The sequence below is a fragment of the Chiroxiphia lanceolata genome, chromosome 1, assembly GCF_009829145.1.
Source record: "Chiroxiphia lanceolata isolate bChiLan1 chromosome 1, bChiLan1.pri, whole genome shotgun sequence".
Classification (NCBI taxonomy): domain Eukaryota; kingdom Metazoa; phylum Chordata; class Aves; order Passeriformes; family Pipridae; genus Chiroxiphia; species Chiroxiphia lanceolata.
Window position 1 is genome coordinate 13,954,917 of NC_045637.1, and position 25,355 is coordinate 13,980,271.

Here is a 25,355-nt window from a genome sequence, read left to right on the forward strand (position 1 = left end):
TGACTTAGACTGAAGATGATCTGTGACCCTCCTGGAAAGTAAACGAAACCTATTAAACTCTTCTGCAGATTACAGTGATCATTCTCTACTTCTCTTTCCTCTCACTTCTGCATCTGAGTGCATGAATGTTTTAAAGGAAACAGCTGTCTTAAAGTCTACATTACTTTTCAAGATGGAAAACTATAATTTTTTTTTAATATGGCCATACTTATTCACCATTACTATGTAACAAATATGCCAGGATTTAAAAGGCTTATTTTTCCCTTTGCTTTAGTGAAGTATGAAATCCCTGATACAGTTTTCTCTGGCTATCTAGAAGACAGTTAATCAGGGCACTTCAGACAAAACTGGTACTCAGATATCCTCAACATTAATTAAAGTGTACATATAAATCCCTCTAACCAGGATAAAGAGTTGGTCTGTGGATGAGCTTTTAACACAACAGGTAAAGTAATGGAAAAGAGCCTGCTGAAAGAACAAGGTGTATACCTACATGAGTCAGTAACAAAGAACTAATTAAAAACTAGTTGAAGCAAACTGCTACAGCACTATTAAATCACAGCTCATTATTACAGCTCTAGGTACGTAGGACGTTCTGGTCAGTGTGTCTAGAAACAAAAAGGATGGTGCAATACAGTTACAGTGCAGAAGACTTCCAAATTCAAGGCCCTTATATTACCTTCAAGCAGTTCTTGAAATAATATTTTCATAATGTAACCAGTGTATATGCTTGTGTAAATGCGTGGTGATCTTTAGAAGCATCACTAATTTGGGATGTCACATGTCAATCCACAAAACCCCAGGATGCCATTCATGCCATCTTGAATGTAGCAATTCTTCCATTCTCTAATTAGCAGAGATGTCTAAGTGACCACCTTACTCTAAGAAATCTTTAGCTCCCAGAATCACAGGTGGGAAGGGACCTCTTCAGTCCAGTCAAACTGCCCTGATCAAAGCAGAGACCACAATGGCAAATTGCTTCGGGCTATGTTCAGTCTCCAAGGATAAAGACTCCTCAACCTGAGTAACCTGCTCCAGTGTTTTACCATCCTCATAGTAAAAGAAGTGCTTTCTTTGATTAAATAGAATTTAAGGTTATTTTAGTTTGTGTCCACTGCCTCTTGTCCTTTGACTGGACTTCATCAAGAAGAATTTTCGCCTTCTTTATTTATTCCAGTGTTTATTTTTTACACACTGGAAAGGTATCTTTTACCTGCTGTCCTACAAGCTGAATACTCCAGCTATCTCAGGCTCTCTCCTCTTATGAAAGATGCTCCAAGCCCTTAATCATCATCATGGCCCTTCAATGGTCTCATCCCAGTAAGTCCATGTCTTTCTTCTACTGGGGAGCCAGACCAGCACTAGACACAGAACTCCACATGTGGCTTCACCAGGGCTGAGCCAAGGGGAAAAATCATCTCCCTCAATCTGCTGACAACTTTCTTCCTAACATAGCCCAGGAGGCTGTTTGTCTTTTTTACTACAAGGGCCCATTGCTGGCTCATGGTCAACTGGATGTCCACCAAGACTCCTACAGCCTTTTCTGCAAAGTTACACTCCAGACAGTCAGTCACCAGCATGTCCTGGTGCCTGGGGTTACTCCTCCCCAGGGGCAGGACTCTGTACTTCCCCTTGCTGATCTGCCACAGTTTGACACCACCTCCCTGCCTACATATTGAGCTATATTTGAAAGTTGAGTTTGAAAGATTTTGAAGGTATGCAGAGAAGAGATGAGATATGAGTGGTATTTCACAAGCCACAGGAGCTACATCCCTGTGATCACAATTTACTGTTTTCCCTTCCTTTATCATACTGGAAAGATCAGTGCAAAAGACCAGAAAATTTACCCCACATTTTTAGCTACATAAACAAATCAAACACAAGCAAAGACCCTGTTGAGACTAGCATTTACTTCTGAAACAACTGTCTGCACCACTACATAGCCCTAATTCTGCTAACTTTCCTGCATACAAGGAAACTAAATATGCTCAGGCATCAAGCTAGTGCTGGACTCCACAGAGGCTCCTTTGGGCATTCCAGGAGAGTAGAGTACATGAATACCAAGGCTGTGCTTACTGGGGAATAACGAGCCAAAGACACACACTCCAAACCCAGCAGTCAGATAAGGAAACAGTACTTCCTACATACAGACAGACTCATACAATTAGTACAGCTAACTAGCCAGGTGAGAACATTTTTGAGGCAGAAAACTTGGTCCCCTCAGCCAGGTAAGTTCTGTTACAGGCTACTACCTAGCACCTTCTAACCAAGGGACATAACTCAGCTGTAACACCAAGGCTTACCCAGAACACAGGGCACCAGGCAAAGGGTGCTGACTATGAGACAGCCCAGAATCAGTGGTCACAGTACCAAGCCTGACAGAGTTCAAGAAGTGCCTGGATGATACTCTCAAGCACATGGTGTGACTCTTGGGGATGGTCCTGTGCAGAGCCAGGAGTTGGACTCCATGATCCTTGTGGAACCTTTCCAATTCAGCATATTCTGTGATTCTGTTTATTAAAATATCTGTCTGCTACCACCTTCTCAAAGTTTTTTTTTGTTCTTCCTTCAAGGTTGCCATACAAGTTTTAAAAAGTGGCAGGAGGTTCAATTTGTTACTATATAGCTTCGATTTCAAACATGAGGTACTGTCTTATGTCAAAGAGGAGCATCACTCGTGATTTACTGAGATGTTTGCCTAGAATATACATAGTCCTGAGCAAGCCTACAGACTTCCAACTATGAGAATTCATGCTGCCACATGATGAAGAACTGTTAAGGAATGTCTCAGCAGGGTAATAATGAAAGTGTTTCAATAATGAAACATGTCAACACGGACCCTGAATCTGACTTAAGGGAACATCTCTTGCTGCCAGCAGAATCCAGCCATGCCAGCACACTGCGGATTGGATAGATGCTCAAGAGCTAATGACTTGAAGAAATGAAAAGCAGTCTGCAGATAATGAAAGACCATTCATTCACCCAAGTTTCTATTAATCTATCATTCAAGGATGTGAATAGCAGTCTCCCACTTCAACTAAGAATAGATAACACAAAAAAAGGTCAGTGCCTTAGGAAAAGCTACCAAAGAAAAAAAGAGCCCAGACAGGTTTTCATTTACTAATGGTTCAGATTTACCATGCATTATATGGATTTACTATGCAGAGATATAAGGAGAAAGGGTTATGAACCTGAGGATAAGCACCTTTTAACTGAGCAGTTGTGAACCTGAGTAGTTCTGGTATCAGGAGGTAGATCACTTTATGACAAAAATGAAATTTGCATTTAGGTCCCACATAGGCTATCTCTTTTTCTGCTTGGAGAGAAGAAAGAAAGCTGTAAAGTTGCTTTCTTTTTCTGAACTACAGATTCTCTAGATATCTATGTCAACACTGTGTCTACTCTTCAGTGAAGCAGATGCATTCAAGGAGAGTTCCTAAAAAGGGACAGGGAGGGACACGGTGTATAAGAGAAAGGCAGTCTGTCCAATCTCCAGCTTCTGCCTAGCCTGGAACACTTATGAGAGGCAACACACAACCACAACCATTCATATGACGTTAACATACCGACAGATAGAAGAAAAGCAGCTCCTCCTTCAGAAAGGAAGAGCCAGGAGATAAGCAAGAATTCCTGGTTAACAATGGAAATTGGCCATCATTTCTAATGCCAAGCTTTCTATTTTTGGAAAAAAGCAAGGGTTTGCAATCTGGCATATATATAACAACCTCCAAATTAATACTCACTCTGAAACTAGGCTAAGGTAAATACAATTTAACACAATTTTACACATATCCAGAATAGACAAGGCAGTTAAAAAATACATATGAGACCCTTCTTATGTTGAAATCAGCTCCTTGCTCCAAATCTCTCTCTCTGTTCTTCTCGCTTCCCTGACATCACTTCAATCACGGCTTTCTTCTGTCAGGATCAAAGTGCACAACTCAAAGTGAACCCTTTCCCAATTCCAAATTTCATAGCAACTTTCAGATCTTCATTTTCAAGCTTGCTTTCTCTCAAAAGTATATTATTATCTTATTCGGATTATTTCAACACACTTGCAAATAAACTAATGGCTATTTAGTTTGGCCAGATGGTAGATGTAAACGCCACAATCTCTAATGTAGCTTGCTTGGTTTTCTCCAAAGCAACTAACAAATGACAGCAAGGGGAAAGCACATAAGAATTCTGTCTGTGTCAGTGCTGATACTTCCCATCAGGTTTTTCAGTCGTGGGAGGTATGAAGGAGTCTTCCAAATTACCCTGGCCAGGTCCACAGAAGTATTGCCATTGCAGAATGAAATCCAAGTCACAAGTCAAAGGACAAAAAAGTTCTTTCCTCCAGAGAAATTCTTATGATGAATTCATGGAATAAGCATTGATCGTTCACAGCACAATGAGCTAAATTTTCTGGACAGTAAAGGGGAGTTTACCCAAGAGTTTCCTTGCAACAGAATCCTTCCTTAATCCTCCAGTGACTAACAAGGAATTTCTAATACACAAAGCTCTGCATGGCAGCTCACAGGTTTATAAATTAGTCTGGAAAATTAATGGATGCCTCTCATCAAATTCTACCTTTTGAGAAGTACAGAAACCAGCATGGCTTGTACACAGTACCCTAAATTCATATATCAAAAGAAGCAAGGGTACATTCTGACACCTACTTCACCTCCTGTTTTTAACAGATATTTGCATCACCTGAAGTTGAAAGAGAAGATGATGTCCATGAGGAGTCACACAGAAGAATGGAAAGCCATCATAACACTTGGCACAAGTTAAAAAAATAATCACTCTCAAAAAAACCCCATGCTCTAACATGGATGGGGGCCTGCTGACAGGATTGCTGGGCAGGTTCTACATGGAGTCCAGTGCAGAGACCTTCTAGCACACATCAGGATGGTGATCTGACTAGCAGTGAAACCACTGAAACCACGATCTTCAGGCATTTCAGTAACAGTCCTATTGGCTAAGATCAGGTGGTTAGGTGCAGCTTTCACTAGTGAAAGCTGAGATAGGAGACATCATGAATCCTCTGCTTGGGCTGAGTCCAAAGCCAAAGCGTCTGAAACCAAAATTAGATCTAGAAAATTATTTCTGGGCTAGGCAGTTTCAGAGTGGTCAGAGGAGCATGGTGAGGGGAGCATAATTATAAATGCTTGCCGAAGCCTTGTGGTGATCCAAAATGTTCTAAGAACGCTGCAACATTGTCCAAGCATTCCCCAGTCTTCCCAAAGGAGGTGTGGGGATCTGAGGCCACCCCCTCTAAAGAAGCATAGAGGATAGATTCATTTCTATGTTCATATTGCTTTTAATTGATTAGTAAATGCTAGAACAAGCAGATATACACCACACACTCAAGCTACTCACACTCAGGTCAAAGGACCACATGTCACTGCATGTCGCACAGTGCTGAAAGGCAGTTTTTGGTAAAGACTAGAAAAATATTTGTCAAGATGGTAAGCACAGAACTAAAAAGTAAACTGAAAAGAAAAAAAGTCCTGAACAGCCTCCACAGAGCACGTCCTCAGCTGTGAGGCAATTAATGATAGCAAATGTGCATCCCATTTCATACGTGACAAGGTAATGCATCCACAAACCCCCTACAGACACTGCAAAGATGAAATATTCAAGCCTCAGTACCATGTATATACATCTTTTAGGGAAATGTAGACAGCAGCCTACCATTGAGACAAATGCAATCAATAATTCGAAACTTCACTATAATTTGTGATGCAGACTTTAATCTACAAATGTCCAAAAATGAAACCTATCATATAAAAAGACTCCGCAATGTTTAAAGAACTTAACAAATCCCCAAGTAGGAAATGCGTTTGTTCCTATTCTGCGGCATCAAGAAAGTGATGCTAGAGACTAATGATGAGGGTTATGTCTACACTTTGTAATGGAGAATAAGGTAGAACACCTTGAGCTAGCTAGTTCTGAGCAGGCTAGCACATTCACCAGGGAGAGTGCTGTACTGAACAAGAGAGCTGCACTGCTCTCTGTTTGGAATTAAACGTGGTTGCATCCAGCTCAAGCAACCCCTTGATACAATATAGCACTGCACTGGAACAGAAAAAAACAAAAGGCAAGCAGAAAGTTTGTGTTTCCCTCTTGTGAGAGTCCAGCATACACCCAAAACTAAATGGTAATTACATGGTCTCATGAGGCTGGTGTCTTCCAAGATCTGCAACTCATTTTTATAATTTGTACTCACATTTTGATAACTTGAACTTAATTCACAACATGGTCTGTTGACTGTTGGGGATTACTGCTTAGGGGGTAATGAGACACGGGATACAGGAACAAGCATCTGGGAGTCGTACAAGATCTAGTATGAGATGTTTAGGGGAGGAACCAAAAGCACTGAAAGAGAGGGACCAAGGTAGTTTGGGGAAGAACATGCATGGGAAAATAGGAAGATAAAGGGATCAAGCCAGTGGCTGGCTAATAGTACTTGCTTGGCCAAGCCCTGTGCTTGATCACCCCAGACCTAGTGGGACTACATGCTTAGTCTTGCTACTGGTTGGGGCTGGGGCAACCCTGCACACTTCTACTGGGCTAAAGGGTTCAGTGGCCCCCAATCCAAGACAAAAAATAAATAGTACTCAAAGTAGAAGAGCCAAGTACCTCCCAATAAACTTTTATTTTATCCTCTGATTGTAGAATCAGATAAATCTGCAAGGGCTGAGAAGACAAGGACTGTTTAGGAAGAACAGAATGGCACTGGGGGAAAATGCCCACACAGCATAGTTACGATTTCTTTTTTCTGCAGCTCATAATCAAGAGCTAAAGTGTCCTCCAGAAAGCTCAAGAAAACACTGCTAATAAGTCAGATTATAGGTTGTGTAAAGACACAGTTAACGAGTTCCATAGCCAGGGAGTTCAGCAAGTAATAAAAAAAAAATATAGAAAAATGCCATGACTAAAAACAACATTTGCAGTTACATTAGCCAGGATGAAGTGAGTTAAACTATGAAACACTGCCAATGGAGCAGAAGTTCAGAAGGTATTCATTCCTGTAGCTTAGTCAGATACCTCATAGCACTCATTTCACACTGTCTAGTAACACTGAAGCATCTGACATTAACTAAACAGACAAGTTAATAAATTAGATAATTAATGTCTTCTCCTGAATAGTATCTTAATATAACTCTCCCTGGATTTCTTCTACTCTGCTTAAGTACTGCCATTCAACAGCTACAAAGTGAATGTCAAAGTTTATTTGCATCAAAGGCGATAGGAGTGTTAGAAGAAGAAAGCAAATCATTGGATTTTTTAAGCTTACTGCACCTCTCATTTCTATCACTATCCAAAGACTGATTCAACCTTCACTGCAAGAGTTATTATAATAGAAACCTCAGAAACCACGTATACCATGGCATTTTGAGAAATTATATGCCTTTTGCATTACCTGATAGGTACATAGTACTGGAAGAAAAATATGTTATTAAAAAAAAATCATTCAAAAACATATACATTGAAAGATTGCACAAATAATCTAAATAATATCATCACTAAAAATGTACAATACATTAGGAAGACAAAAAAAAAATTAAAAGCTATTCCACTGCAAGACAAAATAACTGCAGATATGTCTACACAGTTTTTGCAGCGAGCTGAGGACTCCACCTATGTTCTAGGTAGAGATTAGGAAGTTAAAAATTATGATCAAGGAAAAACTACAAAAGATCCAGCACCAAAGGGACATTGTCTCTGCAAGATTCAGAGCACTGACAGATCACACTCACCTGAAAGAAACTGCTGGTTACCTATTCCTACTTAGAAGGTAAGTATCACATGATTGATGGTTTCAGGTGTCATTCCTGGACACTTTATGATACTAAATGCTGAAAGTGCTAAAAACTTGACATTTAGTACAATATAACCAAAGTCTCCTCTCTGTGCAGCACTGAGTAGTGAAGAAAACAAAGAGGAGAGTGGAACCAGCATATGTCAGAGGGAACTCTGACTGAAGGAACAGCCATTCTTCATAATATTTATAACTTATGTGTGTGTGTATATATATATAGGTATATCTGTACTCACAATAATAATAATGATAATGTACCACTAGTAGCATTAAATTCACTAAAGGTCCCTAATAATATTCAATTCTTTCAAAGGAAACATTTGTTTATCTGTTGGAGTCTGAAAATTCAGACACCAGGAAAGAAACTGCTAGGTTTGAACAGAAAACCTTGAGTCATAGAAGCTGGAGAAAAACGCTTTTCAATGACCTCATCACTGTGGATTCTTTCTGCCTTCTCCAGCAGAATGGAAGAGACTCCTTGCATGACATTATCACATGCCCTGCCCAAGCCAGAGAGTCCACACCCTGATCTCATCAGACCTGTGCAGAAGACCTATTATATCTTCTCTCTCCCTTTGTGTTCCCTGAATCCTTGCATCCTGTAGACCTGAATACCTGTTCCCCCCCTGTAAAATCCCCTAAGATAAAATGGGGTTTTCCCCATGAGGTAATTCCTAAGACCCCAAGATTTGTCAAGCTGAGTTTTCCCCTATTACTTCATCTCTGTGAAACCCCCAATTGTAATAGAATGAATATGCAAATCCCGCAATGAATATGTAACCCCCCTGTTAAATATGTAAATCCTAAATCCTTTAAATATGAAGTTGTAAATCCAATAAAGGATTCTAGCTTCTTGCCTCTGCTGGGATTGAGTAGATATTGACTTGCTACATTTATCCTTACAGGTAATTTTTGCCTTTTTGTCAAAAAAAAAATATTACATTTAAATTAATATACAAATGTAGAAATATCGATCAAGACACATGAAGTCAACTATTCACTGTTTTTAACGTTAGTTCAGATTATATTACCTACATACGGATTATGTAACCTGGCATCTGCACCTTGCTGTTATACTTTGTGGCAGCCAAGGTATGGCATTACACAACTCATTATATAGAGCCTCTGCTCTTCTATCTCTAAGACCCACTATGATTTCCACGCTGTTTTTCACTCACCCATTGCCTAATTTTTTCCACTGCCAAGTTATCCTTTCTATTTTCATGGTCCCACATATTAGCTAAAAATTCTCTTCCCTAAATGTCTACCTGCTTGTCTCAGTCTTCCACAATTAGAAACTCAGATCTAGCTTTTACTGTCAATTGATTTCTCCTAGACCTTTCTCTAATATGCCTTTTGGGCAGGGAACTGAGAGGCAATACCTGTTTTCTCAGATCTCTCAGTTGGCTCTGCACTGGCCCAGAAAGCTCGGGTAATGTTCTGCCAGTTTGGCTCCTGGTACATGGTAAAGGTGACTCCATCAGAGACACACATCTAAGGGATTTAAAAAGCTACAGTTCTCCCAGGTTTTTTAACTCAGCCACAAATCATTAGATTTTTATAGAAATCATTGAAAAAAAAACACACCTACCTCTAACGGACTTGCTCCAGGGATGAAACACAATTTTCAGTAGGGAAGATTGAACGAACCACCATGTTCTCTGCTGTGAAGACCCCTGACCTCCCTAGCAAGTCATATTTACTGTATGACTACATTACATGTGCTTTACCATGAGAAAGTAGCTGTAACATTGTGATAAATAAATCACAATCTTTTATGGGAGTTTATTTCTCATTGTTTTAATAGTCTATAGCCTGTAAAAGGTTTATCCTGACAACACCTGATTCAGAAGAGAAATCTGGCCCATGCGTGCTCTGGATATTTGCATATGGGAATTTCCAAACAGGATAGGTTAAAGACAAGGTAAAAGCTTTACTCTAATAAAGCACTAATAGAGTATCTCTGGTATTGGGTGTTTGTGGCCAGGTTTGGCAGGAGGGAGGTTGCAGAGGTGGCTTTTTCTGAGAAGCGGCCACATGTCCATGGACAGCCAGTGGTACCTCTGGAAAAACATATTTAAGAAAGGACAGAAAATTTCAGGCAAAGAGAGGAGGAAGAGGGGAAAAGGAGTGAGAAACAAAAGATGGAACCCCAAGGTCAGACAAAGGAGTGCTCCATGGCAAAGCACATATTCCCTGCAGCCTGTGGATGACATACATTGGAGAAGAAAGGTCTGAGACAAAAGGAATGGCAGAGAGAAACAGCTACGTCCCGATCATAACCCCAAAACACCCCTTTTGTACCACTTGCTTTCCCTCTGAAGGGACTTGAACTGAGTATAACTTGCAGTGATAACAAGGGAGGAGGAGAGGAGTCTGGGAGGAGGTCAAGGGAGCCTGGGAAAATGGGGAGGAAAGCTGTTGTTTTAGTCTTTGTCTTTTTTTGTTTCCCATTACCCTCATTAGCAATTTTTTTAACTGGCAATAAACTAAGTAAATCTTCCCCCACTTGCCTCTGTTTGCCTACCATGGTAATTGCTAAGCAGTCTCCCTGTCTTTATCTCAATCCACAAACGTTTTCATTCCTGTTCTTCCTCTCTTCTCTCCAATCCTGCTGGGGAGAGGAGTGAGCAAGCAGCTAGGTGGGATTTTTGGCTGCTAGCCTAGGATAAGCCACCATACCTCTCAACTAAAAACCCCCAAAAATCAAATCAACAAGTAAGAAGACAAAACTGACCCTCGGTGTTTTGTTGTTTTTATTGAAATGGGTAGCTACATCCAGTTCAGATACATAAATACCCTGCAGAAAAAGATATAGTCGCATATTTGCCAAAGGATATAGTCAGAACACTGTGATTCTCCCCTCCCCAAAGGGATTTGATTAGAGAATCAGTCAAAGAAGCTCTCTGAGAAACTGTAAAACATCCAAGAAGGCACAGAATGTATTAACCCCTGTCATTGTACAGAAAGGAGCTTTGTACATGAGGGAGTTGGCGAAGTGCCAGGGTACAAGTACTCAAATATCAGTGCGTGCTGAAAGAAGCTGCATCTGTGAGCTTCTTCTCAACAGAGAGAAAGAGAGAAGGCTTCTGACATTATTAATATGAGTGTACCTAGCAGTGATAAATCACTAAGCTGAAAAATGACAGGTTCTGAAAAATATAGAAAGGAGACTTAAGACTTAAAAGTGGTTGTGCAGAAGAACTACAGAAAATTTCTGGAAATTAAATACAAAGTAAGCATTTGATGGATGAATGTTACACATTAAGCCTGAATTAATTTGGCACCATGACATCACTGGATATACACTGGAGGTTTGCTCACGATAAGAGTATAGTACTTGGAGCAGGAAAGGAGCACATCTTTTCAAACCACTTGAATGGGTAGGACAGAATAGGTGAAAATTTTAATCTAGGTTACTGAATCTGCTGGAAAAATTACTAGCAAGCCATAAAAGCCACCAACAGCATTCCATAAAGACAGACAAAACTCTAATACAATCTTCTGTCTTCAAGGACTAAACAAGAAGGTAAATTTGGGAGTTCAGGAGAAGCCATACACACCTGCCAGCACAGCAGAGCCTCAGGTGAAAACTGCATAATCAGTCCTCCAAAGCAAAGATGAAAATAAAAGTGAGATGCTTTGGTACCATCTAGAATCATTAATACAGATAACCATCTTACATTTCTTAGCAAAGAGCTGGCTTTGAGGAACAGAAGGGTTATGGTGAAATCTTTTTCCATTTGAAAGAGAAATTTCTGGGCTTTATTGTGTGACCCTGATGAAAGAATATTAGCTAAGTATTCATAAACAACAAGTTTATATGATTATGTGCCTCTTCTGCCTTTCAGGAAAATCAGCAGGATACATGAGTTATCACAATCCACAAGCTGGAGCTTGTATTATTGATAGAGTTCACATGCTTTTTCACACACAAGTATGAAATACACACATATATATACTGACAAGTATATTGCTGTGCCTCATTAGTTTCGTCCCAAAACAATGATTCCAGATTTTCTGGCCTACTCAATGCCAAATCTGCCCTAATATTCATGCTGGAAAATTCTGTCACATAATTCTCCATATGTAGGAGAATGATATTTGTCTTTCTAAGGCTTGCAAAGACACTCTAGTTTCTTCTTATATAAGCATCCTTCTGTAACAAGTGGAGCAGATGTTCACAGAAGATACTTCCTTACATCAAAATTTGACGCTAATAAATGAAGAAATAGGATTTTGCTACTCTTTCACTCAAGGCAAGAGCAAAAGCCACAACCACTGACAATACCAATCTGGACAACAGCTGTTTTCAATTCTTTTTATGGTCAAAGATTGCTCTTGTTTACAGGTAAGATTCTACTTAACTCAACCTGGCCACTATCATAAAAGATAAAAAAGTTCACACACAATACCACATTGGTTGGGAGTGTTGATCTGTTGGAGGGTAGTAGGGCTCTGCAGAGGGATTTGGACAGGTTGGATTGATGGGCCAAGGCCAATGGTAAGAGGTTTTACAAGGCTAAGTGCCAAGTCCGCGACTTGGGTCACAACAACCCCATGCAGCGCTACAACAACCCCAGGCAGGGAAGCATGGTTGGGAAGCTGTCCAGAGGAAAAGGACATAGGGGAGCTGGTCGATAGCAGCTGAACATGATCCAGGAGTATGCCCAGGTGGCCAAGAAGGCCAACGGCATCCTGGTTTGTACCAGGAACTGTGGCCAGCAGGACCTGGGCAATGATTATCCCCCTTGTACTCCACTGGTGAGGCCACACCTCAAATTCTGTGTTCAGTTCTGGGCTTCTCACTACAAAAAGGACATTGAGGTGCTGGAGTGTGTCCAGAGAAGGGCAATGAAGCTGGTGAAGGGTCTGGAGGACAAGTCCTATGAGGAGTGACTGAGGGAGATGGGGTTGTTTAGCCTGGAGAAAAGGAGGCTAAGAGGGGACCTTATTGCTCTCTACAACTACCTGAAAGAAGCTTGCAGTGAGGTAGGGTCGGCTTCTTCTCCCAGATGACAAGTTATAGGACATGGAGAAATGGCTTCAAATTGCACTAGGGGAGGTTCAGGTTGGATATTATGAAAAATTTCTTCAGGAAAGAGAGGTTAAGCATTGGAATAGGCTCACTAGGAAGTGGTGCAGTCACCATCCTTGGAAGGGTTCAAAAAACAAGTGGACGTGGCACTTTGTGAGACGGTTTAGTGGGCATGGTGGTATTAGATCAAAGGTTGGACTTTATGATCTTGCAGGTCTTTTCCAGCTTTAATGATTCTAATAACTTTTGTGCTGTTAACTCCCGTGGTCTTACCAACTGGACAAAGGATATAAACACAGCCACAGAACGTATCAGGGTTGCTATTAAATCCATCAAATTTAACCATACATTAAATTATTATAAACCAATTAACTGCTAGCCTGAATTCATTTGGTCATACTCAAATAATTTCCTGTCAAACATCTGCAGAGGATGAAGTTAGGATGAAGTTATTATTCAAGGTTTTGCCATAAAATTTGGCACTTACTTATTTAATCCATTTCTCTCACAGACTCTTCCTTATTTCTTTGATCCAATTTCAATATGATGTGGAACAGTCTTTATATATTAAACTAGGAAGGGTTTGATAACATTACTCTGAGTATCAGTTCTGAGTTCGCTTCTACCCCAGCTATACATATTTTGCTGATGCTGTTATTTTTGCTCAGTGTTTTTGCTTGGAATCTCACCTGACTCCCACTGAAGTCATTCAGTTGGAATCTCCATCACTTTGAATAATCATTATACTGCGCAAAGGGAAGAAATATGCAATAACTAGACTGTAGGAAAAGGGTCCATTACTTTAAAACAAAATATAGCTGGGTTGGGAATAGGGCTAAACAAATTCAAGAATTCATAAAAATTAACGTTTTTTCTTTCTGGTCAGGTTTGCTGATCAAGAAGTTCATACATTTTGTCATTGTTTCAAATGTATACCTCAGTCTTCTAGTAAAACCTGCTACAGTAAGAGTAAGGCAATAGCTTTTCACAAGTGCTAGATGGAGATGTATTTTGCTCTGATACAAACTGCCCTGATACAACAGAAGTTCAGATAAGTAAAAAGTTGTGCATGGAGGAGGAAAAGTGACTGAGCTAAAGACTTCACAAGTAAACAAGAATCCTAAAAAGGGAGAGACTGCAGATCCAATCTCCTCTTGCCAATTGTATTTTTGCCCCTACGTCATGAAAAAGCATAAATTCTCTCCCACAGTCTGGCAGACACTTTCCTCTGTCTGCATTTAATCAACATTTTCCTATTACAGGCTCAATTTTCCCTCCTTCAACTTTTATCACTTGTCCTTCATTAAGAAAGCAAATCACATTTTCCTTCTTTAGTTTCTTCCAACTCAGTTTTCCTCCAGACATGATGTAGGAAAGATCACCTATCCACTACCCTATCATGTACTAGCAGGTATAACTTGTCTCTTTAAGTGTTGCAAACTCTAGCTAACATTTTTCCCAATGTACTCAATGGAATTCAAGGGTGCTTTGGCTTGAGAAACGCTATATGGAAACAACTTTTCACAGTGCTAATAAATAAAACATGACACAAGTATGTGTGGTAAGAATAAAAAAACACTGAAGTGAGAAAAATTTGCATGGGCTTCAAGGAGCTTTGGGTGAGGCCTTTGATACTTGCATTCCTGAAGACAGAGCCAAAAGGGAAGAAGGGAAATGGCATCCTTGAAACTGTCCAGTTCATTCACAGAGAGACTATTTAGGCTCATATCAAGCTCTTCTCCTCTGTGCTTGTTCTGTGCATCATAAATAATCACTGAAGGGAATAATTAATGTTGGGGTTACTTCATAAAGAAGATGCTATTTGAATTTTAGAATAACAGGAAACAGAGCTGTATATTAAGCTTGAACTAGATTTTCATCCATACTAGACAAACTTCTCACGGCAAGCAATATCACATTTCACCAGAAGATTGGCTCCTTGCAACCAGACAAAATTAACTCCCTTTTTTTTCCCCTCCCTCAAAATGTTTCAAATGCTTTCATATATATAACCTGCATTAGGACAGTTATCAAGTCATTACATGCCTAATTATACAATAGTATCAATTTCATTTTAGGTGGGAATCAATACCACAAGACTGTCCTACAGCCAAGATCATATGAAGTCATTATTATGTACACACACATATGCACAATTCTTCCACTCCTCAAAGTGCACCCAGGGGGGAAGTACAGATAACAGGATTTTAATAAATTTTTGTCTATTCATGGTGATATTTAGTACTTACTTTATAAAGTGGTAACGCAAAACACAGAACTAAAAGCAAACCTCTGTTGTAGCAACTCTCCAATATTCTTGAAAATAGTGATTTTTCCCTTTTCTTTAATTTAATCTTGGGAACCAGATTTAAAGTACTGACTTACAGAAAATCTCTACAATGGCCAAGTTAAATAAAGAAGCTGATTATTTTAAGAATATCACATCAGTCATATGTGTTATGATCTGACCTTCTGGAGCTGGTTTACTCGCATTTGTTTTTTCTGGATCCTTCACCTTGGGTTTATTTGTTTCTTTTCTTCTCTCTATATCTTTAACTGAAAAGCAAGAGGGAAAAATAATCAATGAATCTAGAAACAATGCAGTTAGAAGCATGTCAATTTCTTGTTCCACATAAAGTAGTTGCACACAACTTCTTAAGATACGCTTAGGTAACAAGTGACTGTTTCTGGTTTCTCCCTCTCTCCCTTTGGGTTTATTATTTTTACGCAAAGTTCCCCATCCTATCATCATTGAAGTTCACACAAGTGACTCTCCTCACACAGGAGAGTCCAAATAGTGACATCAGCACCTAAGCCCCTGCAGACAAGCTCCCACACTGGAAATATAGTCCAGAAAATTGGCAAAGCTAGCAGGGGAAAGTCCAGCATTGCAGAGTTCCACTCCAAGTCAACACAAAAGCACATAAGCCAGTTGTTACACTATCCTCTTCACAGAATCAGCTTAGATCCCATGCCCAAATCTGTGTTCAGGGTACCAAATACTCCCCTGAGTGCAAGGTTGCTCCAAAGCTGAGACTTCAACAACTTCCTGTCCCACAAGTGGGTGGGATACCTCCCTTACTATGTCTCAAATCTCTCACAACAGCCAAGCAGAACCCAGCTTGGTTAGCAATTCCTACTATTACGTTGGTAGCCACTATTACTAAACTAACAGTCCGAAGGGTTCTGGCAAAATCATTGCTAAAGTCACATATGAGGAAAAAAAACCACAAAAACAACCCCTTCCAAAATTTCCTTAGAATGCTAATGCACACCCCAGCTTAAAAGAGAAGAGCTTAAAACAATGAATCTGAGAATATCTTTTATAGAAAATAAAATTCTACTCCATTTAAACTCTTTAGTATGACTGACATTCACCCAAGCACGCACTGAGCCTTAGCCAGGACCAAAGTCCCTCTGTGCTACATCATTAAAAAAAACACTGAGAATGTGAAAGAAGGTTACCTCTCTCTTGACTATATGAGAGACAGCATCAGCACTCTGTTGTACATAAGTGGAGCCAAAGTGAAATGGATTTCATTCATTTACCTAATACTACATGGAGTATATGAATCAACCAGGAGTGCTCCAAGTTCCAATTTAAAATATAAGCACAAGACCAAGGTCTCAGGAATACAGCAAGCCAAACATCTCAATGTGATCTTCTCAGTGTGATAACCCTTCGCAGAACCCCCAGTCCTTATATTCCAGGTATAGAGGTGAGAACAACACCTCTTCTTACTAACACAGCATGGGTACCTGTGCATCACTTCTGCCTTTAGTAAGTGATTGCAAAACTGATGAAGAAGCAAATTCAAGTCCACAAGCTTGCTGAGGAGATCTTGGTTATTAGTTGGGTTACAGATACCGGGTCTTAGTCAGAGTCTGGGTTTAATTCTTAACTGAACAGGATCCTGACTAAAACAAGAGAGGTCAAATAAGCAGAAAAATGTCAGTCAAAAAGGATGCTGTTGCTTAGCCTTCTAAGAGCATTCCTTTGAGAAAAGGTTAAGAGCAAGCTGAGGAGATGCTTGATGGCCTCCTCTAATGCTAGTGCTATCGAGAGGCAAGGCTCCGGAGAAATAGTATAAAAGGACGAAAACGCTCAAAGGAAAAATTTGTCACACCCTGTGAGAGATTTCTGGATTTGGGAACTGTCAAATTATAACCATATAGGAAGAAGAGACAAGGAGACACTAGTTTTATTCAAATATTTACACTGACAAAAAAATTTATCTAGTGCATGTTTTTACATCCGCATTATCAAAGGAAAAAAAACAAACATTGCTCTTAGTTAATTAAATACTATGTACTAGAATAAGAATGTATACCTGGCTATATAAAGAGAAACACTCTTTTAACAATAAAATTTTATTATAGGCTAGAGAACTCTTTGTACATCAGTTACAACCCAGCAGCACTAAAACCATACTTCCAGTGCACCAAACCAGATGATATTCTCAAAGCTTTTTATATGTTTGACCTTTTTTCATCTCAAGAATTAGTGGCCATGTGTCAGAAAAGGGGGGGAACTATAATACAGGGTAACGAAAAAGAAGGATTTGTATATACGCTGTATCTGGTTTTACTCAAGTAAGGCATCATATTGTAAAATGAAACTCCAGCCTTATTAGGTACTACATGTTTTCACCTGCAGCAAAGAGAGTATACTAAATAGAGCACTACCCCATATTCTTAAATCAAGCTGCCAGCTCTACTTTTCCTAAAGAGTAAAGGTCATTTAAAAACCAGTCACACCTAGTATTATAGAATTTGCTGTAGCCTTCTGTGGGCTTCTCTTTAATGCTAAAGTAACCTGTGGTTTTGTGGGTTTCTTAAATAGGACAGAACTTAAGGTACTACACACACAGTTGTAGTGATGAAAAGCTAGAAAGACTTCGACACACACCACATCAAGCACTCAGCATATTTTATCTTGTGCTGGTTTTAAGAGAAAGACAGTTTAGCAGTGACAGTGAGAAATGTTCAGTGTCAAGGGAATTCAACTTTCAACTGTAGGCTTTCAACTGTACTCCTACACTGTCACATTTTTGTCTTTATGGACCAAATTCATGTTTAACATGAAGATCAAGATAAATCAGTTAAGACATATATATATACACACCAGTAAAAATTCAGCCTTTCAAAGTATTGAACTAGCAACTAGTTGCCAATTGGTACAGCTATAACAATGTTTTAATAAAAAGGAAATTTTTTAAGTATCAGAATACAGCACTTCCCTTCTTTTCACTCACTGAAGATTCTTTCCACAAGATACCAGCTAGTTTCCTAATGGATTGAGGAAGAAAGGGACACCAATCCAATGGAAACAAAGATAGCCCAATGCAAGAATCTCCTAGGCAATCAATTCAGGCCTCCAGTTGTATTTGTACCAGTTAAAATCTGTGGCTTTTAATTACCCTTCTTCCACAGAAGAAATTGTTTTTCCATTATCTCCTTTCTGTCAGGCTTGTTACCATTTCAAAAGTTATACTAAACATCTGATAAATTCTGCATGTCAGGCATAATGAGACACATACTTCTGAACTGGCCTTGTGCTGGCTTACTCTCCTTGTCTTCATTGAATGCAATGATCTGAAGAGCATAGTTTTGATCTGGAATGAGACCTTGAATAATTGCTTTGGTTGCAGTGCTTTGAAGAATTAATTGATTTGTTTTTCCACCTGTAATAAAGAAGACAAAAAAAAAACCCCCAAAATACATAACTTTGTTTGCTATTCTTATAGCAGAGCAAATGTAATGACTTAAAAACACCTCAAGCTCTATCATGACCCAAGCATTCCCATTTTTGGGACTATCCATACAGTCAGACCAGAGACCATCCCAAAAAAGCAAGAAGTCAGGCAGTCTAACCACATTTCTTAAATAGAAACACTCTAAGATCTGGGCCTCATGAAATAGCTGCAGTGTCCAGTAAAGATATTAAGAAATGAAACATTTTACAAAAAGCTGGCATATTTGGTAACATCATACCCATGCTCTGTGATTGGCTGCCAGTTCCAACCCCATCATACCCATGTAAACTCTGAATACTCTCTTCAACGATTTCTTTGGGCAAGGAAATTCTCATGTATAAATACAAATATTAAACATTTCTCTGTGCATTTATATACATAAAGATTGTATACAAACATGTACAGATAGGCATTTTAGCTCTATATTAGAACCTGTTTCTATATCTAACTTTAAATTCAAATGTACAGAAGTAGGACCCCTATAGCCCTACACAAAGTAGCCACTTTGTTGTCTACCTTTTCAACTTCCCATTCAAAAAAAATTTTATAGGCTGTTTGTTTCTTAATTCTTTTTGATCTTTTCTGGAGAGCTCACTATGGGATAACATCCAGGGAGATCCACCTCAAAACTCTGACCAAATTAGGGTTCCAATGCTTTCCCTTGAATACTTCCTAGACTTCCTTACACCCCACTGGAAGAAAGTCACAATTCCCAAAGACTACATACGAAGCATAACTAGCATTCACCCACTTCTGACACCTTAAGCATTCGATTCACATTTTCTATGCCTGTGACCACCTTTCAGTGAAATCAATCCGTCTCTTCTGTTGACCAGCTGGTCAACTCCATTATCCAAAGCTTGCTCACAGTTTCTTAGTCCTTAGGGAACAACACTAGCCTCCGAAAAGTTTTAAGCCTTAGAAAGACAGTCCTTTCACCTTAAAAGAGAACATACAGACTTTTACCTGAACTCGGAGTGACAAGAAGCTTATATCCAGTGAATTGCCCTTTGGGGGCTTTCCAAGAGATCTGTACACTGTCAGGACTCACTACATTATATCTTAGTCTTGTTGGTGGGGACACTGCAAGTTTGGAAAGAAAACAAGATTTTAAATTCAAATAAAAAGTAACCACCAATTTTAAACAAAAATATACACATATAGGAAGACAACACAAAATTTTAATGATAAAGGATGCAAGTTATTTAAAATGTCACATACATCAGTTTATTAGTTTGTAAAATGACATCCCCAGGTGCACTACTTCCCTCAGACAGACCTTTTATTTATCTCTTCACAAAAACAAACTAAAAACCTAATAGCAGAAGACAGAAAGACAAACCATGTTAGATGTTAAGACTCTAGTTTAGCAAGCAAAGCTGGTAATAAAAATGCTCTTTGTTAATATATGGGAATTAAAATTGCTCTCCTTGCTTACACTGGCAATATGCATGACCTGGACTCCTTCACCTCTCATTTATCCACATTTAATGTCACTCAGGGCCAAATTTTCAAATCCACGTGAAGAGAGAATAACCAAGAGAAAAGACAGGCATGCACAAGGCAGAGGGAATATAAGCTGCCCAATTTGCAAACCTGGCTTAAGCAGCACAAAGACTTACAGCTGCAAGCACTGCTTCAGTGTTATGAAGACTAGCAAGCATGCACAGGCAAATCAAGATTTCGACCGGGGCAATCTGGATGGTAAGCAAATCCAGCTTCTATTTATATTCTGCCATCACCTAGGTTTCGAACTGAAGCAGCAGGTGAAATGAATAAAAGCATGAAATGATTGAGAAAGAGGTGATATATCAGTGAAGAAATCCACACAAGAACAAATGTGAAAACTGCTCCACATTGGTACTGTGATATCAGCAACTTTGTGCCTCTGCACATACACTAGTTTTCCATGGTCTTGCATCCCTCTGCTCAGTCAAGCTCCACTGATGTAGACTACACTCTACATAACATTTCTGCTCTACTTCAGGGAGGCACATCCCTCCTTCACTGAACAACTGCAGCAGAGCTGCTAGTAGTGCAGCCTGTGGTATCCAAGGCTGTCAGTATGGGGAAATCTTCATACATTTGAATAGGGCTTGGCTCAAAAAGAACAAACTGATCTACAGGGAGAGGTAGCCAGGGAAACTTCCCAGAGGCTGAATTACAGAAAGGGCTAGAAAATCTTAACAAACACCTCCATCAACCTTATTGCTCTTTTTCCTGGTGTCTTCACAGCCCCCTGAACTTTCTCCTTCATTTTTCAAACCTTTGGTGTGTCTGGCACTACCACCCTTCAGGTTCCTGTTAGTAAGTTTAAGAAATAAGGCAAATCTGAAGCAGAGAAGTGGTAGGTTTTTTTCCCCAGTGCTACAATAGCTCTTAATTGACTAGGCTTATGCCCACCATTTGTTGGTCCATTAGATAAAATAAACCAACAGTTTTCATTATACTTCTGAAATTTAAGGCACATGGATTACAGCACATGGAGCATCTGAGTCAAGAGGCAGAGTGTGCTAGCCAACAGTCTCTGGCCTCTCCATTTGACCTGCTACAGCCAATGCAGCTCTGGCACCAGCAGCAGCCAAAGATCCATCCTGAACCGATTACTTTTTCCTACATGCTACTTTTTCCAACAGTTTGGGGGAAGAAAGAAGGAAAGAGCCAGGCTGTAGTTTTTTGAGATTTGGGGGTGCGTGTTTTTTCATGTCATCTACCATTAAATACATTTTGGATCTTCAAAGTAAAAATCGGGAGATTTAATACAAGAGATGCACTCCCTTGCATCAGCCTCTCGTTCCGTAAGTGGCAGTTTTGTCAGACTAAAGGCAGGTTCTGCAGTTCTCTGCCTCAAGGGACTTAACACCAGAACACAGAAAAGAGAGTACATAAGTATCAGGAGAAGCTTAGTGACACCTCCACACTCTCAAACAGTTTAGAGAATAAGCTCAAGAAAAGCAAGGGGAAAGAAACAGCAGGCAGCACACCAACTCCATACACTCAAAACTGTTCTGATTTGCAGCACTGGGCTTACACCCAACCTGTGCATGTCCTCAGTTGCTGGACACAATCTTGTCAGACCTTGTCTTCAGTCTGCCTGTCACCTCCCTGAAGTTTAGACAAAAAGAGGCTGCAAGTAAAAGTGCAGGAATTGCTGCAAATACAACATCAGTTCTTTGAAAATTTGGCCCTTGTATTGCAAAATGTTTTGCTGGGCAGGTTTCTGCAAGAACATTCAGCATGCTATAATTGTAAAAAAAAAAAAAAAGACAGACTATGGCAAAAAGTTTTTAAAGCCAAGCAGACTGTAATTATGGATTACAGCTTTTAATTCATTCTCAAGATTCATTGTGTCTTTGAGCTATACATAAATCACAATAAATTTGGGCTGAATGAACCAAGAGTGACAAATCATACCTACAAGCTTATAAATCTGCAATTCCTTTTATTATTTATTTTGTCTCAGGAATAGCAAATAAACTTTTAAATAATGACTGTATGCAAGTGCAAAAATGCTGCAGATTTTACTAGGATTAAGTGATAAATTTGTTTGGGGATTAAGAGGCAGAGCAGAGAGCAACAAGGTAACACTAAAGATTGACAAAAAAAACCCAACAAACATGTCTAAGAATTTCAGAGTTCATTTTCTCTGCCATCTTCTTCCTTCCCCGTCATTCCTTTCCATCCTACTTTCAACCTGACAGTTTATGAAAGCACCTTCTAACAAAGAAGCATAGTTCTGGCCTAATTGCTATTAGCCATCACCAAACCAGGTAAATTTTTGAGCCCCTAAAAAACAATCACAGATCTTACAAGCAAAGAAGGACACAATCACCAAAAGTTTTTTTGTTTACTACAGAGTTACAATGTGAAAGACTAGAAAAGTTGTGCCAGAATAGTCTTTACATAACTGGTCAATTTTCACTGGGTACTTTTGGTATCAAAGTCAGCAGTGCAGGGGAAGGGACATTCCCACACAGCAATTAACCATAAGAAAGAAAATAATTATTCACTAGACAGATAATCAACTGTGTCTTAGTTGTGCAAAGACTAACGTTCTGGCATAGAGAAGTACATACAGCTAAGGAAGTTAAAAATCTAACACTCGAACAGACAACAAAATATTGATGGGAATTACTACACATTCACCAACCTGAAGAGGATATCTTTATTTCTTTGGACCTTTATTGTCTGTGGAACAAAATCTCACTTCTTGCAGAAAGGGAAAAAAATTAATCCAAGCTGAGTCAGTTAACTGATAAAAATCAGTAGCTAGATCTCGTTAAGTTGTTTTACAGGAATGCAAAAGAGAATGGCCTTCAGCAGCATTAGAGCAGTCACCCAAAAGAAAACTGATAAGTTCAAGACTTTGGTTTATGCCACCAGATAAATTACCACTCCAAACACATAACTCCTGTGGACAACTAGGGAAAGAATGTTTTCAACTATTCAGTATCTTAATGAAAAAGAAAAATGCCATAAATCGCCTGTGTACGGTTCTCCAAGACATCCAATAGTCTAAGATTGGATACTAACTAAACCTTGTGGCTTCCAATTTACTTCTGTCATAAGAATTGAGCAAGTTAATATGCACTACAATTACTTAGCAATTACAGTAATGCTACTGTAACATGGAAGTTATTGCTACACAAAGAAAAGTTTCCATCTTTAAATACATTACTCTCAAAACAAGTTACTTTATGAACAAATGAAAAATTCTGAAGTATTTTTCTTGCCCAGCACTATTTGCATGTACTATATAAGAATATGAGTAGACAAGAGCTGTTATTTATACATTATACTGAATGTGGAAGAAACAGCAGTGCTGAAAAAGCAATTGTTGTTGAGTAAAAACTGAATGGCACTATGTGGTTTTTTAGTCATTCGGGCAATAAATGAGACAGAACCACATAGCTCAGCTGAAGGAATAAGTTGTAGCTTCAGGCATGTTGGCTTCAGTCTCCGAAACATATTCTCCTTTCCAAGAAGTCACATTACACACCTTTACCTGAGCACTTTTGCCAAAGGAAGGAAACACAAGCTGGAACTAATACCAGCTCTTCCTACACCTTGGCAGAGCTTACAGTTTCTTAAAACAGACAAACAAACTATTAGTGCTGTATTAAACTGTAAATAGTCAGCTGCACGAAGAGCTTATTGCTTATTTTCTTAAGAAAAGAAAGGATTTGAGAAACATCTTACTACTTTAAGTGTAACAAGAAATATTTTTTTTCTGTTAACATAGAACAGAGACTTCATATCACTTCATTCAATAAAATAACAGTCATGTTGGCCAAGGCATTAGTCCACTTAGCTTAATATCACGTGCTGACAGCATTCCACAGCTGATGCTTGCTGAAAGAGTGGAAGAACAAGGGAAGTATTGTTCTTTACTCATCAAGTACACCAACTCTAGCTTCTGCTAGTGTGATTACCATGGAAAAAAGCGTCTCTCTGACCTTCATTTCATTGCATTAATAGTTGGAGAATTTTTTCCCTTTACATATAACTGACTAAATCAAAGTTTAAATAATAACAAGAAGCAAAAGCAAAACAAAACAAAAAAAAAAACAGTGGGGAAGAGAATAGTTTTCCAAGATCAAGGAAATTCACAAAACTTTGTGGAGATGGATCTCAACCCCCAATCCTGTTTTGTAAATCTTAACCATATGTATTCAGACTGAAATACAGAGAAAGGACTAACCATATGCTTTGCTTTATTGGCTCATTAAGTCACAAACATTCTGGACCTCATTTCTGACCAGAACAACTGATGCACTGAACACTGGGATCACACATTTCTTCATTTCACCTCACATTGCCGACATCAAATATTACAGCTTACATGTGTCCCTAAGTTCTGGGAGAGGCCCATAAAGTGCTCACAGATTCCCAAACATACAAGATGGTATGCTTACCCAGCCCTTTAGTGCCACGCAGACTGGACAAAGCTACTTGCATTTACCAGAACTTCAAAAGCCTCAGGTTGCCAATAGTCTCTGAATGTGCTCATGAATAATGCATTATACAAAACACTTTAAAAGAGCCCCAGGAACGAATTCTGCTCCTAGCTATGCCCATACAGTCTCATAGCAAAGGGATTTTATAAATATAGAGTTGAGAGAAACATCTTTCTTTAGAAATCACAAAAACTCATTGGCATTCTTCCTCCCTTCTTCCCCAAGCAATAGAATAAATTTTCTCTAGAAGTCAAGCCACTGTCAATACAATCCAACATGTACGTAAGCCTAACAATCCCAGCAATATCCTTTAATACTCACAAAGGATTTTTTTTAAAAGCTGTAGAAGTAGTCTGTGACATTTAGCAGATCTGTGCAATATGGAATGATATAAGTGTTACAACAGCCACTGTTCCAACAAAGAAAAAAATATATTCTATACAAGCTTAATATCATAGCTGATCCTTCAAACCTTCTTGATTACATAGAGCAGAGTCACAGCAATTTCTGATCAGTGCTTTTATATAAATAAGAAGAAAAAATGTTGTGGATAACTCATTTCAACAGACACAAATTTGCACAAATATTTATGCTATTTGAGATAGTAGGTTCAAAGAGCACACACGAACATGTAATTCTACTCCTCCCTGCCCCCCAAGATCAGCAGCAAAACTCCTGCTCCATTTCAGCAGTACTGGATTCAAACCCTACTAAGAGGAAAGTAACACTTGCATTTGGAATAAAAAACTCTATTTCTGCACATCAGAGTGAAAAGCTCCATCTTCTTATTTATG

General features: G+C 39.1%; 1 protein-coding gene across 1 annotated transcript in view; it reads right to left on the reverse strand.

Annotated features, from left to right (window-relative positions):
• COL14A1 (collagen type XIV alpha 1 chain) overlaps nucleotides 1-25,355 on the reverse strand; it is a 114,539-nt gene that overhangs the window by 85,560 nt on the left and 3,624 nt on the right. The window contains exons 3-5 of the mRNA XM_032693881.1: nucleotides 19,571-19,687; nucleotides 18,389-18,532; nucleotides 15,318-15,404 (exon numbers count right to left, since the gene is read on the reverse strand). Coding sequence (XP_032549772.1) covers nucleotides 15,318-15,404; nucleotides 18,389-18,532; nucleotides 19,571-19,687 — 348 coding nt within the window. The remainder of the gene's footprint in view (nucleotides 1-15,317; nucleotides 15,405-18,388; nucleotides 18,533-19,570; nucleotides 19,688-25,355) is intronic.